General features: G+C 24.6%; 5 protein-coding genes across 5 annotated transcripts; 2 read left to right on the forward strand and 3 right to left on the reverse strand.

Moving 5' to 3' along the window:
* Positions 1-24: 24 nt before the first annotated feature.
* Positions 25-2,850, forward strand: DDB_G0276791 (leucine-rich repeat-containing protein; the record flags this gene model as incomplete). The annotated part of the gene is made up of 2 exons (XM_637788.1): positions 25-61; positions 239-2,850. The coding sequence occupies 2 exons, from the start codon at positions 25-27 to the stop codon at positions 2,848-2,850; spliced, it is 2,649 nt and encodes an 882-aa protein (XP_642880.1).
* Positions 2,851-3,141: 291 nt separating this feature from the next.
* DDB_G0276789 (hypothetical protein) lies at positions 3,142-3,659 on the reverse strand (the record flags this gene model as incomplete). The annotated part of the gene is made up of 2 exons (XM_637789.1): positions 3,142-3,248; positions 3,365-3,659. 2 exons carry the CDS (start codon positions 3,657-3,659, stop codon positions 3,142-3,144), a joined length of 402 nt encoding a protein of 133 aa, XP_642881.1.
* Positions 3,660-7,382: 3,723 nt separating this feature from the next.
* On the forward strand, positions 7,383-11,267 carry fbxA (F-box-containing protein; the record flags this gene model as incomplete). The annotated part of the gene is made up of 2 exons (XM_637790.1): positions 7,383-7,619; positions 7,761-11,267. The coding sequence occupies 2 exons, from the start codon at positions 7,383-7,385 to the stop codon at positions 11,265-11,267; spliced, it is 3,744 nt and encodes a 1,247-aa protein (XP_642882.1).
* Positions 11,268-11,641: 374 nt separating this feature from the next.
* On the reverse strand, positions 11,642-16,072 carry lysA (WD-40 repeat-containing protein; the record flags this gene model as incomplete). The annotated part of the gene is made up of 3 exons (XM_637791.1): positions 11,642-14,947; positions 15,062-15,259; positions 15,359-16,072. 3 exons carry the CDS (start codon positions 16,070-16,072, stop codon positions 11,642-11,644), a joined length of 4,218 nt encoding a protein of 1,405 aa, XP_642883.1.
* Positions 16,073-16,936: 864 nt separating this feature from the next.
* On the reverse strand, positions 16,937-18,838 carry DDB_G0277045 (hypothetical protein; the record flags this gene model as incomplete). Its single annotated transcript, XM_637792.1, has 1 exon — positions 16,937-18,838. The coding sequence occupies one exon, from the start codon at positions 18,836-18,838 to the stop codon at positions 16,937-16,939; it is 1,902 nt and encodes a 633-aa protein (XP_642884.1).
* Between the last annotated feature and the right edge of the window lie 68 nt (positions 18,839-18,906).

Below are 18,906 nucleotides of genomic sequence, written 5' to 3' on the forward strand. Positions count from 1 at the left end.
CATATATAGACCACCAATTATGAAATGCAAGAACCATTAGAAATTACTCCATCAGACCAAAGGAATTTTTTATTTACTTTTTATTTTTTTTTTTATTTTTTTATTTTTTTATTTTTTTATTGAATCATTCCATTTAAGTTAAAAATAAAAGAATTTTTTTTTAAAAAAAAAAAAAAAAAAAAAAAAATAAATATTTAACTAATTTTATTTTTATAATTTTTCATTTTTTAAAAAATAGATTATATTTATGAACAATTATCACCATTGGGTGGATTATTTGGTGAAGAAGTTACATGTCAATGTCCAATATATTCAACAGATGAAGCAGGTGATGTTGAATTAGTACCAAGAATATTAGTAATTGGAAAATATAGGATATTATTAATAAAGAAAGAAAAAGGGGAAAAAAAGGTTTTAAAGAAAAATATACATTTATATGATTTAATTGAAGTATCAGAACCAATTATAAATTGTAATTTTAATGCAATGCCAAATATTATAGAGATAAAATATAGGGATAACTCATCAACAGGTGGAAGTGGTGGTGGTGGTGGTGGTGGTGGTGCAGCCGCAGGTGGAGGAGGGGGTGCAATGACAGGAGGTGCAACATCAGCATCACAAGCATTACATAATCAATCACAAATTAAATCATTTATAATACAATCACCAAGTAGAGAGATTGAAATTATTATAGTAAAAACGTTAGCATTAACATCATGGTCAATTTCAAAAGGGTTCCCACAAGAGTATATAATGAGGGTAAATTTAAATAACCCACCCAACCGATACCCACAATTGAAATTCGATCATGATATTGGTATTGCCGATGGTAAAGGTATTGCAGAGTGTTATATAGCGCATTCACATTATTTCAATACCAAATCAACATTGGACTATCTTAGACATTTGGAAACACTTTATCAAAGTAGATACCCGGAATTGGACTTATCAGACATAGCGGGTATTGACGCAACCTCATCATTGGGATTCAATTTATACACTGGTATCATATGCTTACGTCATAATAGATTCATCAGATCGTTAAAGGCCAATTCAATACCACATATAAACGTAACGTCGGCCATTGGCGAAATGATGTTGACCAATAAAACCATCACCCAATTGGAGATCACCAATCTATTGACAGAGCAAAGTTTTACACCAATTGGTAATTTTTTAAAGAATAATCCATTCACAAGTTTACAAATCCTAAATCTTTCAAATAATACAATGAATAATGAGTCGGTGGTGGGGTTATGCGACGGGTTGGCTAATTTCAATCATTCCCTATTGTCGTTGAATTTGTCGGGTTGTTCAATACCAACCAAGGGTGTGGCATTGTTGTTCAATTCCCTTCAAAAGAATTTCGGTATGTCATTGACATTGGAGGAATTGATTCTATCAGATAACAGATTTCAAGATGCTGGTAGTTCAGCTATGTCATCATGGTTGAATAAAACCAGAGGTTATAATAGATTGAAGAGATTAATCCTATCAAATTCTCAATTAAACATTGGTATGATAGCACCCTCATTGAAAGTACTAAGTTGTATAGAGTCATTGGATCTCTCAAAGAATTCAATTAATATTCAATCTTGTAGAACTCTATCGATGGATGGTTTGGAGGGTATCGAATCAAGGGAATTTAAAAACTTGAATCTTTCATCATGTGGTTTAGTCGGTGAATCAATTGCAACATTATTGGTTGCACTATCGAGAAATTCAAAATTACATAATCTAACATTAAATTTACAACGTAATGGTTTCGCTCAAAAAACAGCACTCATTCTAATTCAATTGCTACCACAATGTGCAAAATCATTCTTGACTGGTTTAGATTTATCTTTTAATTCATTCAATGCAAGACAACTTGCTGATATAGTTCAGTCGCTTATGGGTACATGTATTGAGAGTTTAGATATTGGTAATAACTATTTAGATTCTGATTTGGTTTTAAAAGTTGCAGAATTGGTTAAAGATAATGGTTTGGTTAAATTAGGAATTGGCCATCAAAGTAAACCATTGTCATCTGCATTGCATCCTCTATTATTGGCAGTCGGGTCAAGCAAAACCATGCAGGTATTGGATATAGTTGGTAATGAGCTAAATGATCATGGTGCTTGTATATTGGCCGATTGTTTACGTCATAATAAAACATTGAAACGTTTATATATCAATGGTAATAAATTCACTTATGTGGGTTGGATGTCATTATCATCACCTTTTATTTTCTATAGAAATACAACTTTACTTCATTTGGATTTACCAACTCTCTCTGATCCAATCCAATTGAGTGATTCCAATAGTACAATTTTATCACCAATTAAACGTGATCAAATGGAACGTGATACCTTCTCAAAAGTTAGACTTCAATTAATTTTAAATAAGAATAAAGTACCACAAAGTAGTAGATTCGCTTATCTTCCAAATTATGATGAACCACCAACTTATGTCGCTCCAATTGCAACCGTACCTGAACATTTATTAGTCTATTGTACAATTTTACCATCTGCAATTGATCAAATGGAAAAAATTAATTTAAATAGTTTAAATGGTAATATCTCAAATGGAAATAATAGTATCAGAATCAATTTAGCAATTGGTGGTAATGGTACAGTTGGTCATTCTTCTTCAACAAATACTGGTAGTGGTGGTGGTGGTGGTAATATTCGTCCTTCATTATCATCAATCTTTTCAAAACCAATTAGTTTAATTAATGATATCAGAGGTGGTGGTGGTAGTAGTGATACCATTAATTCTAATAACAATTCAAGAGTTTCAACACCATTATCTTGGAATGAAAATGATAATTATAATCGTAATGATGATGATAAAGAAGAATTAAAATAATTAAACAAAAATAAATAAATATTTATTAATAATAATAGAAAAAAAAAAAAAAAAAAAAAAAAAAAAAAAAAAAAAAAAAAAAAAAAAAATAAAATGAAATAAAATAAAAATTTTCTGTACTACATATTTATCAATTATTATTTTTTTATTTATTTGTTTATTTGTATATTTGCGTTTTTATTTATAATTATAATTTGTTTATTAATTATAAATTATTAATTTATTATTAATTTTTATTATTTTTTATTTCCATTTTTAAAAAAAAAAACTGGAAAAAAATAATTAAAAATCTTATAAAGCAGTATTATGTGATTTTGGTAATAATCTATCTAATTGTTCTTTAATTTGTTTAATATCATTTTCAAGTTTTTCGATTCTATTTTCTGGTGAAATTTTTTCTATTTTTCGTTTAAAAAAAAAAAAAAATTTAAATAATTAGTAAAAATGAAACATAGTATATAATTAACTTTTTATTATTTTTAAAAATAATATATATATATTAATATTATCTTACCAGTTTTTGGAATAACTACTAATCTATTTAATTCTTCAGCTGTTAAATTTACAATTGAATCAATTTTAATGAATTCCAAGTTTACTAATGCTACAGAGTGTTCAGATTCTCTAAGTTTACCAATTGATAAATGGTCGGCATTTTCATCATTTTGTCTAAAGATTGGTACTTTGGTTTTTAATCTAATTTCATCACTTGTTGAATAAAATGATTTATTGTAATTTAATTTTGTTGGGTTTCTAATTATTAATGATGAAATTGATTTACTTTGTGAGTTTAATAATCTTGTAATCATTTTTATTTATTTATTTATTTGTTGTATATATATATATAATTAAAATATTTGTATTGAGGAATTTGTTTGTGTGTGGAATGAGTGAAATTTAAAAATTTAATTTAATTTTGTGAAGTCACCAAAAAAAAAAAAAAAAAAAAAAACAAAAAACCAAAAAAAATAAAAAATAAAAAATAAAAAAAAAAAAATAAAAAAAAAAAAAAAAAAAAAATAATAATATTTTCATAAAAAAAAAACAATTATTTTCGATTTTAATTGGGAATAATAAAGATTTATTATAATTGATGACCAAAAAAAAAAAAAAAAAAAAAAAAAATTAAAAAAAAAAAGATTTTCAAAGAATTTTTCCATCATTTATTTTTATATTTATTTTATTTTATTTTATTTTATTTTATATTTATTTTATTTTATTTTATTTTATTTTATTTTATTTTAATTTATTTTAATTTATTTTATTTTATTTTATTAATACATGGATGATTGAAAAAAAAAAAAATAGTTTTCATAATAATTACCATAATTTCTATGACCTGAAAAAGAAATATAAATTTTCCAATTATTTTTTTATTTTTTTTATTTTTAATTTGAGAATATATTTAGTTTTATAATTATTATTTTTTATTAATATTGATTAAAAAAAGTAAATATATATTTTAAATTCTTTAGATTATTTTACAGATTTTAATTATTTCCATAATTCTTTTTTTTATTTTTTTTATTTTTTTCAATTATTATAAATTTAAATAATCAGTTTTTAGTATTAAAATTTAAAATAATTATCTACTATTAATAATGATTTCAAATTTCAAAGATTTTATTTTATGATATGTTGTAAAAACATTCAAAAAAAAAATTTAAATCTAACCACAGAAAAAATAAAAAAAATAAAAATAAAAATAAAAAAAATAAAAATTAAAATAAAAATAAAAATTTTAAATAGTTTAGTGATAATAGTTATCAGTTTCTTCATATAAAATTTAAAAATATCAGAAATAATATTATTTAAAGTTTAAAACAAAAAATTGATAAGATCAATTTATAGTCTTTTTAATATATAAAAATGAATAAATAGGTTTTTTTGGTGAGTAATTTCCTATTTAATATATATATTCAAATTAATGTATAAAAATTCTTTTAGTAATAAGAAGAAAATTAATACTAATAAAATAAAAAACAATAAAATAAAATGAATCTTTTTTTATTTTTTATTTTTTTTATTTTTCAAACAATTTACAATAATATTTAAAATTTAAAAGGTTTTTTTTTTTTTTTTTTTTAAATTATATTTATTTATTTTTTATTTATTTTTATTTTTGAAATAAAAAAAGGGTGGTCAATATACAAAAATATTTAATGATGGCATGTATTTTATTTTAAATTATTTTGAAAAAATAAAATTACTTTTTTTTTTTTTTTTTTTTTTTTTAACATACAAAAACAAAACGTTATTTCCACCTTTTTATAATAATAAAAATTATTTTAAGCTTCCAATTAAAAAAAAAAAAAAAAAAAAGATAATAATTTAAATCACAACAGATGTTTTTGATGATGAGTATTTAATTTATCAAAGATTTTTTAGTGACTCTAAATTAATTAAAATCTTACCTACTTAAAATTTATGTTCAAAAAAAAAAAAGAAGGAAGACTCAAAAAAATAAAAAAAAAAAAAAAAAAAAAGGGTTAAATAGAACTAAAAAGAACCTTTATAAAATCAAAAAATTTTTTATTGTGTATTAAAATTTTTATTTTTATAAATAAATAGTATCTGTCAATTACAAAAGGAAAAAAAAAAAACATATATCTATTTTTAGAGGTATATATATCTTAATTTATATTGAAATTTAAAAGATATTTTTTTTTCCTTTCAAGAATTTGATTTTTATAAAAATAAAAAAAAAAAAAAAAATAAAAAAAAAAAAAAAATTTAATTCTTTTCACCATTTTGTTTTTTTTATTTTTATTTTTTTTTTTTTTTTTTTTTTTTCTATTTTTATTTTCAAATCCACCACCCCTCCAATATAATAATACACCTCCAACATTAATATTCAGATACAAAAATTATAATATTATTTAAAAATAGTATTTTTTTTTTGGCACACACACACATACATTTCACTTATCGATCAACTCATGTGTAAATTGTGTGAAAATAAAACATTCTTTTAATAATATGATTTGAAACTTAACTTTTAACATTCATATATATACACATATATGTGTATATATATATATATATATATAGTGATATGTATCATAATTATTATTGCGATTTGTTATTGTCGTTTTCATATTTAAAACCTATAAATTAAAAAAAAAAAATAAAAGATAAACAAAAAAAAAATAAAAAAAAATTAATTAATAAAAATAAATATTATAATATTTATGTTTGACAACTATCCAATTATATTATATATTAACCACTCTATACTCTTTTCTTAATTTTTAAAAAAGAGGGGGACACCTAAGGTAATTTATCATTTTTAATACGATTTTTTTTTAAAACACACCGCATTTGCAATATTATTGTTATAATAATAAAAATTATAATTATTTTATTTTATTTTAATTTATTTTATAAAAATTGAAATTATATACATTATAAATACTTTTTTTGTTTTTTTTTTTTTTTTTGTTTTTTAAATATTAATATTTATTTATTTATTATTATTATTATTATTATTATTATTATTATTATTATTATTATTATTATTATTTTTTCCAATTTCCAATTTCCAAAAAAAAAAAAAAAAAAAAAAAAAAAAATATTAAATTAATTTAAATAAATTTTATTAAAAAAAACAAAGAAATATATTAAAAAAATAAAAATAAAAATAAAAAATAAAAAATAAAAAATAAAAAATAAAAAAAAAAGATATATAATATATATATATATAATAATATATAAATATAGAAATAAAAAAAGGTAGAACACATACATTCACCCTTTAAACACCCCACCCCACTTTCGAGCTCAAAAACCATATTTTTTTTTTTTAATTAATTATTATTATTTTTATTTTTATATTTTATTTTTATTTATTTTATTTTATTTTATTTTTATATTTTTTTTTTTTTTTTTTTTTTTAAAAAGAAAAAAAAAAAATAAAAAAAAAACAGCTTGATTTTTTTTTTTAATTTGTCTATTCAAAATTTTTTTTCAATTAACACATCGTGTCCTTTTGTGATTCATAATCATATCATCATTTTTTTTTTTTTATAAAAAAAATCTTTTAATAAGTTTTTTTTTTTTTTTTTTTTTTTTTTTTTTTTTTTTTTTTTTTTTTTTATAATTATTTAAAATCATTTATTTAATTTTTTTTATTTTTTTTTATTTCTCATTTTAACCACACTTCACACTAAACCACTAGTTTTGTATTTTTAAAATTATTTTTTACGTAAATAGAAATTTTATTATATTAATTCAATTACATATAAAGCAATTATAAATAATTTTTTTTAGGTTTCAATTTAATATATATTTATATATATATTAAAAATATATATATTTTTTTTTGCCAATCCTTTTTTTTTCTTATAAATTTTATATTTACAATAAAAAAAAAAAAAAAAAAAAAAAAAAAAAAAAAAAAAAAGGTCGATATTTTTTTTTTGATCAATTAAGCAATTCCATAACTTTTAAAATCAATTTTTTAAAAAAATAAAAAAAAAAAAAAAATAAAAAAAAAAAAAAAAAAAAAAAAAAAAAAAGTAATCACAAATAGAATGCAATACGTTAATGGTAATGATATTTCAAGTCAAAGTATTCATGAAGTTTTAGAACTTGCATTTTCAACAAAAATCCCATGGACAAAATTAGAATATGAATCAAGTGAAAAACATATAATACATTCCTATTCATCACATGAAAGAGGTATTTATTTAAGTAAAGGTGTTGCAGAATTTAATATTTCACCAGAAAATATGTATGAACTTTTATTGGATATTTCTTCAAGATCAAAAGTAATTATTATTATTATTATTATTTAAATTTTTAATTAATTTTTTTTTTATTTTTTTTTTATTTATTTATTTATTTAAATAAATAAAAGAAAAAAAAAAAAATTATTAATTACTAATTATTTTTTAAAATTTTAAAAAAAGTGGGATTTTCATTGTAGAGAAGCACATATTATTGAAGAATATGATCATTTAAATCATATTATTCATTTAAATTTTACAAATCCATTAATTAGTAATTTGGATATGAATTTATATAGAAGTTGTAAGTATGATCCACAAGAGAGATTATTTGTAATTGCTATGAGATCAATTGAATTGGAGGATGGTGATGTTGATCAATTTGAATGTTTACCAAATGGATGGGTAATTCAAGGTTTAAGAGGACAAAAAGATAAATGTAAGATGACATTCGTTCAACAATGTGATCTAAGAGATATAGAACTTCAACGTATTCCAGGTTATAAATCATTCAATAGTAAAGAGAGACTTGAGGATTTTCAATTTCTTACATTGTTTCCTGCCACTGTAAGTGGTAGACTTGCAAAGATTTTCGAATCTATAGAACTATACATATCAAACAATGTGAAGGATATTGAAACCAAGGATATTCGTATCTCAATTATGGAAAAAGCAGAAAAGGAGGTAAATGAAATGTTTGGTACAACCAATCCAGACTATGGTTGGAAAATTTATTTAAAGAAATTGGATATGGAAATTCTAATTAAAAAGACAACCTCTGGTTACTATATGATTGGTAAGGGTAGTTTTTCTTCGAGGTATTCACCAGAGTTATTGGCTGATGTACTCTATCAGAAGAATCCTTTCGAATGGGATACTTTTTATGATAAAACTAAATTGGTTGAAAGTATCAATAGTTCAATCAGAGAGGTCGAGGTTCATTATAGAATGTGGAGAAATACAATCACCATGAGATTGCTACAATCCGTTAAAAAAGGACCTGGTAATTTCTCATCGGTACATTGGAGAAGTATTTGTTCTCCAAATTATCAAGTGGCTGATGGTATCGAAGTACATTATCTTCCTACTGCACTCTTAAACTATGGTTTAGGTGATGGTAGTTTCACAAGTTTCTTGGCGGCAATCGAGGTTAAAGGTTATCCAACTCCTTGGGAGGAAGAGATGGTAACTAAAATGTTTGCTGCTAGAATCATTTCAAATCAAAATAGTATCATAAATCATGTAAATAAATTAACAGGTGGTTCAGAGATGATAAGAGAATTACCTGTTATTCCTTCAGTTCAACATCATTGTGGTGATGTTGGTTCTCATATTGGTACTCCTCAAGTCTATAATGCAATGGTCGAAAATTTTGCTGATATACTTTTAGATGAAGGTAATAAAGATGGAAATGTAGTTTCTTCAAAAAATAAAAGAAAAAGAAATAAAAATAATGAAAATAAAAATAATAATAATGATAATATAATTGATGAAGAAATTGAACAAGAGGAGGAAAATATTGAAAAAGATCAACAACAAACCCAACAACAACAAACTCAAAAACAACAACAACAACAACAACAACAACAAAAAACACAACAACAACCACAACAGCAACAACAACAACCACAAGAACAACAACAAAATCACTCACAACTAAAAAAAGAAATCAAACCTACAAGACCAAGTATTCGTTTTACCTATTTATTAAGTAACAGTAGTAGTGGACAACGTCCAATTGCTTGGTATGAATCAAAAAAACAACCATTCTTATTTTTGGTTAGTGATAGTAGTGAGAGAAAAGGAAAGATTCAAAGAAAGACTTATTATTTCTCAAATTCAGGTTTTGATAATTTACCAGAGGAAGTGGTTCAAATTATATTTTCCAATTTATCGGCAATCAATATTGTCAACTTATCATTAGTTTGTAAAAGATTTAAAATGGCAACTGATAGTCCAATTCTTTGGAAAAATCTTTATAAAAGTAATCCATTATTTCATAAAAAGACACCAAAAAGAAAACAAATCATTCATTCAAATCTAAGTAATGATGAAAATAAAGTAAATTCAAATTCTGGTGATTCTGCTGATGGTTCATCAAGCCAAGAAGAAGAAGAACAACAACAACAAAATCAACAACAAAATCAACAACAAAATCAACAACAACAACAACAACAAACATTTGACCTTTCAAATATTAATTTAAATGATCCAATATCATTATTAATGGTATTTACAAATGGAATAATTCCTCAAAATTTATCACCAACTGAAATAATAAATGTTGGTGGAATAGTGTCTCAAATTGATTTGAATGATCTTTCAAACGTTGAAACTCTTATTCAACAATTACCTCATCAAGTTTTATCATTGATTCAAATGAATACACTTGATGCAAAGATTCAACATTTATCAATGATTAGTGGAATGCCAGCAACCATTGGTCAAGAATCACCAATCAATAAAAACTCTTCAGATAATCCAAAACCAAATGCATACAATAAAAGAGATAACAACTCTTATATTCCTGATGAAGAGTTTATTAATTGGAAATCACATTACACTGAAAAACATAAGCAATCAAAGAGATGGGTTAATATGGAACCAATTCGTATCACCCCTCTAAAGGGTCACAATAGGGCAATCAAAGCTGTAAAGAGTGAGGGTAATTCAGCTATCACCGTATCAACAGAGAAAAAAATCAAATTTTGGAATTTAAACACTGGTCAATGTATTGGAGACTACGAAGGTGAATCAGGTGTTCTCTCTGTAGAGTATGATCACACTCAAAAGTCATCTTGTATTTGGCCATTGTCAGATTATACCAAAGTCCACATTGGCCATAAGAATGGTACCGTCACTATGGTTGATTTCATTGAACAACCAATTGAAGTTATTCATACATCAAGACCAACCAATTTGGCTGATGGTTTCGATTTCACCTTTCCTGGTAAATATTTGATTTGGGAACACACAATCATTCACTATTGGGATGTTGAAACAAGTACACTCTTGTGGAATGAACTAAATGCTCACACAAAGAAAATCACTCAATCAAAGATTGTCGCACAACATGAACTTTCTAATAAAGGTATCGTATTCACAACTAGCTCTGATAAATCTGCAAAAGTTTGGGATTTAACAAATGGTACTTGTATAAATACTTTGGTTGGCCATTCATATGCCGTCAATTGTATTGAACCAATTGGTGACTATATGGCTTTGACAGGTTCCACTGATAAAACTCTTAAACTTTGGGATCTTAGACAAGCCTCAACATTTATATCTAGTTACTCTACTAAACACACTGGTCCAATTAGATGTATTTCCTATCAAGAAAAGAATGGTATTGTTTTAAGTGGTAGTGATGATGGTTCAATCATTGCATTTAACTTGGATAATTGGAATCTTTCAAATATCTCTGTTGTTAAAAAACCAATCTTTAATAATGTTATTGGTAATATTGGTACAACAACAACAACAACTACTACTACCACTACAACTACAACTACTACTACTTCAACTACAAATAATACTAATGTACCAGAGATTCCAAAGATTAATTTAGGTACTTTTAAGGATTCCAAAAGACTTCATAATCATGAATCTGCTGTAACTTGCATTGAATCTGATGAAGCTGGTTTTATTAGTGGATCACAAAATGGATTGGTTTTGAGATGGGACTTTTAAGTTAGGTTTCCAATTTTATTACAATCATCAAAATAAATTAAACAACAAAAAAAAAAATAAAAAAATAAAAATAATTTATTTATGTATTTTTTGTCAAAGATTTATATTATTTATATAAAATTTGTTTTATTTTTTATTTTTTTTTTAGTTTTTTAGTTTTTGATTTAATTTTAAATTAACCAATTCGATAGATTTAAAAAAAAAGAGATAAAAAATAAAAAAAAATCGATTTATTTTTATAAAAATAAAGTTTGGATTGAATTGATTTCTACTTTTATCATTATTATTATTATTATTATTATTATTTATTATTAATTTATTATTATTTATTATTATTTGTTATTTATTATTATTTATTTATTATTTCTTATTTACTAATTAATACCCCAAACCTCAACAACATAAGGTTTGAAATCATTTTCCTTTGAGAGTACTGTATTATTAAAAGTTTCGGAAGGACCTGAATAACCGTGAAGGAATTCATTATCCATCCATAATCCAAACATTGAACCACCACCAATTGAAATATAATCGTGACTTGCATAAATGAACATGTCATTCTCTTTTGTCCATCGGAAGATATCGAAATCTGGATATATTTTGAATAAGAAAGTTTCACCACTACCAAAGAATACATCTTTTCTAGGTTCAACACGGTCAGATAAAAATGCACCAAAAATGTATCCATTCTCATCTTGAATCAAAAGAATGGATTGTTCAACTGTTTTGATTCTTTTATAAAAAGTGATGAAAGAAACACCGTCGTTGGTGGTGTTGAAGAGTAATTCAATATCTGAGCCTTGAGTACGAATTGGAAGATAATGACGAAGTTTTTTATAGATTTCTGGTGTCATTAATATTTTCTCTTGGAATTGATATTTAGTTTGATCTTGTAATAATTTTGGTGTTGTTGAGAAAGTCTCATCAAAAGAGGAGGCTAATGAATCACTAGATACAAGGGATCTAATATTATTATGACTACCATTTCTCCAATGATTAATTGAAATGGGTGCTGTTGGTTTTATACCTGTTGTAGTAACAGTGGTGGTGGTGGTAGTAGTAGTAGTAGTAGTAGTGGTAGTATTATTATTATTATTATTAATCGATAATGGTGCAATAACTGTTTGTTGACTATTGAAAGAACCTGTTAAATTTGGACTTGAGGTTTGAGGTGAAAATTTACTATCAACAATCAATTGTTTTAAATAAGAGAAACAAGTATGAACACTTGTAGGATCACTACCTCTGAAGAATAAAGTTTGAATAGAGTTATCTTTATGAATGATTGCATAAATACAAGGAAAGATTAAAACCTTTTTATTTGCTCCAGTGATTTCATCTGTAACTGTCATTTCTTCTTCCTCTTCCATTAAATTTAATTTTGAAATTTCTTTTTGAATAAAAGCATCATGTTCCTCTTCTTCTTTTTTACTTTTAACCTTTGATTTTACTTTACTATTATTATCATTGCCAATGCCACCAACTGAGCTACCATTTATACCTTTGTTAATTTTATCTTTAATATAACGTTGTTCTTTATACCAATCTTTTGAAAAATGAGCTAACCATTCCGATTTATCGAATAAATATTTACAACTAATAATATGTGAATATTCAGCATGTAATTGAACAGATTTACCTATTAAACCTGGTTCCATTATTGATTGAAAGATTAATTGATATGGTGTAAGTGTAAGATGACCAACCACTTTTTGATTTCTCATAAAACAAACTAATTTTTCTTTAACTATACTTTCTTTACTAATTCTTTCAAATCTACTTGTTGCTGAGAATGGTATATGAATTGGTGGTTTATTATTTGTAATTGGATTATTACTTATACTATTACCACTATTATTATTACTATTATTATTATTATTGTTATTATTATTATTATTATCATTATCATTATTACTATTATTATTATTGTTATTATTATTATTATTATTATTATTATTATTGTTGTTATTATTATTACCATCATCAAATGCCATTTTAATTTCTTCTTTTGATGGTTTAAATAAATCATTTACATTTAAGGATGAACCACCTGATAAAGCTCTTCCTCTATTATTACTATTATTAGTAGGTGATAAACATTCGATACCACCACTACCATTAATACTACTACTACTAACACTACTACTACTATTATTAATATCTAATGAATCAATTGAATCAGCAGATGTTGTAATAAGGGATGGTGGTTGTTCAATAATTTGTTCCTCATTTAAATTTAGATTCTTTTTCTTATAAACCCATAATTGTGTACCAGGTTTAAGTAATTTTTCAGAATGTAATAATCTATTAGCTTGAATTAAAACATCTCTTGGCATTGAGAATTGAAGTGAAATACCAGTAAGTGTATCTTTTTCTTTTACAGTATAAAGTTGATAAATATAATTATTATTTGAAATATTTGGGGGTTCTGCAAATTTACAACCTATTGAACCTGATCTCGTTCTATTACCGCCACTTGGTGTAAATCCACCACTATTATTATTATTATTATTATTATAATTACTATTATTTCCATTTAATAAAATATCAATTGATGGTGAAACTAAATTTGTTGAAGCACTTTGAGATCTTAATCTCTCATTGTTGTTATTATTACTAGCACCAATCATTGGTGATAAAGATGGACTATTTATTGGAGGTACAGCAGATGATAATGAAATTGGTGATAATGGTGTACCACCACTAAGTGGATGAGTTGTAACAGGTGTACCACTAGTTCCTTCATGATAAGGTGAATTTAAATTGATTTTCTTTGGTTGATTATTTACATTCTTTGGTATTCTCTTTTGAATGGTTGGTGAATCTAATAGATTGGTGATCTCTGGGAAATGAGATTTATTTGATTTATAAAATGATGAAATCAATGCCAACAAGTGATAAAGATACGGTTTTTTTTTATCCTTTAATTGACTTGCTAATTTATCCAATTTCTTCTTTAATTTAACTTTAAAATCTGTAATTGCCATTGTTGAATCACTAAAAACAATATCAAATGATGGTGCTGCTGATGGATATAAAAATGGGAATAAAATGATCACTACAAATTTTCTATTATCAACATTTGCAATACAAACTCTATCTGCTAATGATAATTTTTCAAATGTAACATATTCAAATTTCTCTGTAATTATATTACCAAGTTCTTGATGTAAATCTAATGGTTTATGATTATTATTATTATTATTATTATTATTATTATTATTATTATTATTATTATTATTATTATTATTATTATTATTATTATTACCAGTTATAAATGGTGATTTTTTATTTAAATTTGAAATATCTTCTTCATCTGTACTTTCCTCTAATTCATTTGATAACATTTTATTCATTAAATCTTGTGATTCTTGAGAAATTCTAATATTAGTTGGTAATACTAATTTTGGAGGACCATCTTCCTTTGTAAAGATATCAATCATTTCATTTGTAATTCTCCACATATTGAATTGATTATCTTTACCAATTGATGTTACATAATGTTGTTTTTCACCACCTGCTACTTCAGTTGTTCTCCAATCAAAATTTAATATAGTATCTTTATGTCCACCTGATAATGAAAGTATTGGATGCTCTGAACATTTTGCATTCCTAAATTGAATATCATTATATGATCCCTTTGATGAAATTGAACCAATAATATCATTATTAACAAATGGCTAAAAAAAAAAAAATAATAAATAAATAAATATTAAATTAATACTTTTATTATTATTTCCAATTGATCAATGATATTTTTAAAAATAACAAGGTGTATATATAAATATACATACAAGGAATCTAGCGATATTACAAGTTGAATCTATATTATATCTATGTAATAAATTACTTGGAGGTGTTACATCCCAAACTTTTACACATTTTTCAGTTGGGCCACATGTTAATAGTTGATTTCTTTCCTTTGGACTCCATTCAATATTTGAAATTGAACCTATATGTGCTGAAACACATGATAATGGTGATCCAAATTTCTATAAAAAAAAAAAAAAAAAATAAAAAAAAAAAAAAATGTTATTAATAAGTGTTGTTATAAAAATATTAGAGTTTTTATTAATAATAATAATAATTACTCTTATATCCCAAATATTAAATTCACTAGCATTTGAAGTTGCTAGCATTGTACTTGAATTTGGATTCCAAGCGATTTGAGATAAATTTGATCTTGCTTTAAAGTTTGTACTAATTCCACCACTACCTTGAGTACGTTCTCTAATATCGAAAATATTTGCCATACAATCAGAGCTTGCACTAGCGATTAAATTGGTCTCTTGTGTATTCCATGAGAGTGATGTAATATGTCTAATATGTGATTTAGAGAATTTAACAATCAATTTCTCATCTCTAACATTCCAAAGATAAATTGAATAATCCTTTAATGATGATGATACTAATAAATGTGATTCAGATTTATTTGTACTCCATTTTAATAAATCACATTCAATCTCTTTAGAATTTGATTTTAATTTCTTAAAAATACATGGTGTTGTTGTTGGTGATGATGTTGTGGTTGTTGTCGATGATGATGATGATGAATGATGTGATGATAAAAAACCTTTACTAATATTATTACTACTACTACTTGCTTCATCTATAATACTGATTTTATCATCTTGTGTATCCTTTGGTAAATTCAATATGAATAAACTTCTCTCACTTGAGATTGCAACATGTTCACCTGTTAAATCAACTGCCAATGATGAGAATTTATATTTATTCTTTTTATCTAAACATGTTGATACAATTGGTTGGAATGAATTTTGTTTAAACTGATTTGTACCATCCATCATTAATATTAAATTTTATTTTTGATTTTTTTTTTTTTTTTATTTATTTTTTGATTTTTTTATTTTTTAACGAGAATTGAAATGAATAATTATTATTATTATTAAAAATTATTATTATTATTATTATTATTATAAATTATAAATCCATTAAGTAATAATTATTATTGGTTCTGAAAAAAAAAAAAAAAAAAAAAAAAAAAAAAAAAAATGGGTAAAAAAAAAAAAAAAAAAAAAAAAAAAAAAAAAAAATTAAAAAAAAAAAAAAAAAAAATTTAAAAAAAAAATAAAAAAAAAAAAAAAAAAAAATCATATTGTTGGTTAACCCTAATTACCAAATCTAAACAAGAAAAAAACAACTTGTCAATTAGTTTTTTTTATATATTTTTTTTTTTATTAATCTTTTCCAGTTTTATTTGTTTGATATTATTATTATTTAATTATTTTTTTTTACAATTTTTTTTTTTTTTTTTTTCAAACTCCGATACTATAATTTCATTTTCAAGGTATTATTTTTTTTATTTATTATTATTTTATAATTTTTTATTATTTTTAATTATTATTATTTTTATTAATAATTTTAAAATTTTATTATTAAAAATTATCTTTTAAAAATAATATTCATTGCTCATTTTCAATAAAAAATGATTTCCGAAAAAACGAAATACACCTAAAATTTCCTTAAGATATTTTTTATTTTTTTTTTCCAAAAAAAAATAAAATTTTTAAGATATTTTTTAAAAAATAAAAATTGAGATGTCTTTTTTTTAAAAAAAAAGGAATTTCCTAAAATTATTTATTTTGTGTTGATTACTAATTTTTTTTTTTTGTTTTTTTTTTTTTTTTTTTTTTTTTTTTTTATTATTATTAAGAATTTGAATGATTTTTACCTGATAAAACTCTGTCTAAATTAAAAGCAGCACTAATTAAACTTAAATGAGTGAAAGCTTGTGGAAAATTACCTAAAGCTTCACCACCAATACCAATTTCTTCAGAGAATAAACCCAAATGATTTGCATAACCTAACATTTCATCAAATATTAAACGAGCTTTAACTAGATATTCTTTATTGACAACGGAAGCTCTTGTTAAACTTTCGATTAACCAAAATGTACAAATATTGAAAGTACCTTCTTCACCATCCAAACCATCGGTTGCAATATGATCATCATGACCATGGGTTAGATTATAACGAAATACCAAAGAGTTTGCAACTAGACCTCCTTCTTCCACTGGTTTGAGTATTGCTTCTAATGTTGCTAAATTTCTTGGGTCTGATGGAGCCATAAAGAAAACCAACGACATTATCAATGTTGAAGCATCCAATGCTTTACTACCATAGAATTGAGTAATCTTTGTCCATTTATCACGTGGGGCTGGGAATGATCTACGATCTGCCAAACGCAATCCTCTATCCAATGCCACCCAACACATTATCTTGGAGTAGGTGAAATGTTGTTTACCACTTCTAACTTCCCAAATACCTTCATCCTTGGTTTGATAATTATCAGCCACCCAATCGACCATCTTCCTAATATGTAACCAAAAATCGTAGGAAACCAACGACCCATACTTATTGGAGAGATAAATCGAATCCATAAACTCGCCGAAAATGTCCATTTGAACTTGATTGATTGCATCATTACCAACTCTAACCGGCTTGCTATCTCTATAGCCTGAAAGATGGTCCAATGTGTATTCGGGGATTTTATCATCGCCATGAATGCTATACATGACACGCACGGGCATGCTTCTTTTTGGGTCGTCATAAACTGCTTCGGCACATCTTGTTTCCAACCATTTCATAAATGCATGTGCTTCTTCAATGAAGCCAATTCTAATCAAACCATAGACAGAGAAACTTGAATCTCTCAACCAAGCGTATCTGTAATCCCAATTTCTAGGCCCACCCAATCCCTCTGGTAGCGAACAAGTTGGCGAGGCAATGATTGCACCCGTTGGAGCGAATGTCATAAGCTTCAAACATAGTGCACTACGTTCCACGATTTCCCTCCATCTTCCCTTGTAAGTGCATTTCTCCAACCATTTTTGCCAGTAGAATATGGTGCCCATGAATAATTCATTCTCCAATTTGCCAATATCCTCTGGAACACGATAGAGATGCTTTGGAAACAAGTCTACACTATCAAACGATTCCTTTAGTATGAACACCACCACATCATTCTCTTTGACAGTGAAGACCGATTCTAGGAACCCCCCATTTCCATCATTGATAAGTGTCATTGGAATCTTTGATATTAAATCTAAATTGATCTTTGTAGGCTCAGATTGAATATTGTAACCAAATTCTGTTTTCTCCATTTTATGTTTATCTAATGCGAAATTGAATGTTGGTTTGAATATCATTTTCATATCTAATTTGCCTCTGATTCCTTTAACTTTTCTAACTAACCATTTCGAGCCTTTTCCATCTACAACTGGCATATAATCAATCACTGATGCTACCGATTCAACTAAATGAAATCTACTCTGAAGTACATTTGTATCTGGCCAATAGCTTTGCTTGGTTTTGGTTTGTTTACACTTCGATCTCAATGTTTCTGGTGCAATACGCCAATGTCCACCCTTTTCACAATCTAACAATGAGCAAAACATAGCTGGTGAATCAAAATGCGGCCAACACATAAAATTAATATCAGCATGAATTGATATCAATGCACTTGTTAACATATTTCCAATAACTCCATGATTTTCAATTAATGGATAAGATTCACAAACTCCATCAATTTCAATTTCATTACTTGCCATTTTAAATTTTTAAAAAAATAATTTATTTATTTATTAATTAATAATTGGGTAATAATTGGTTAATTAAT

The sequence above is a fragment of the Dictyostelium discoideum genome, assembly GCF_000004695.1.
Source record: "Dictyostelium discoideum AX4 chromosome 2 chromosome, whole genome shotgun sequence".
NCBI lineage: Eukaryota > Evosea > Eumycetozoa > Dictyosteliales > Dictyosteliaceae > Dictyostelium > Dictyostelium discoideum.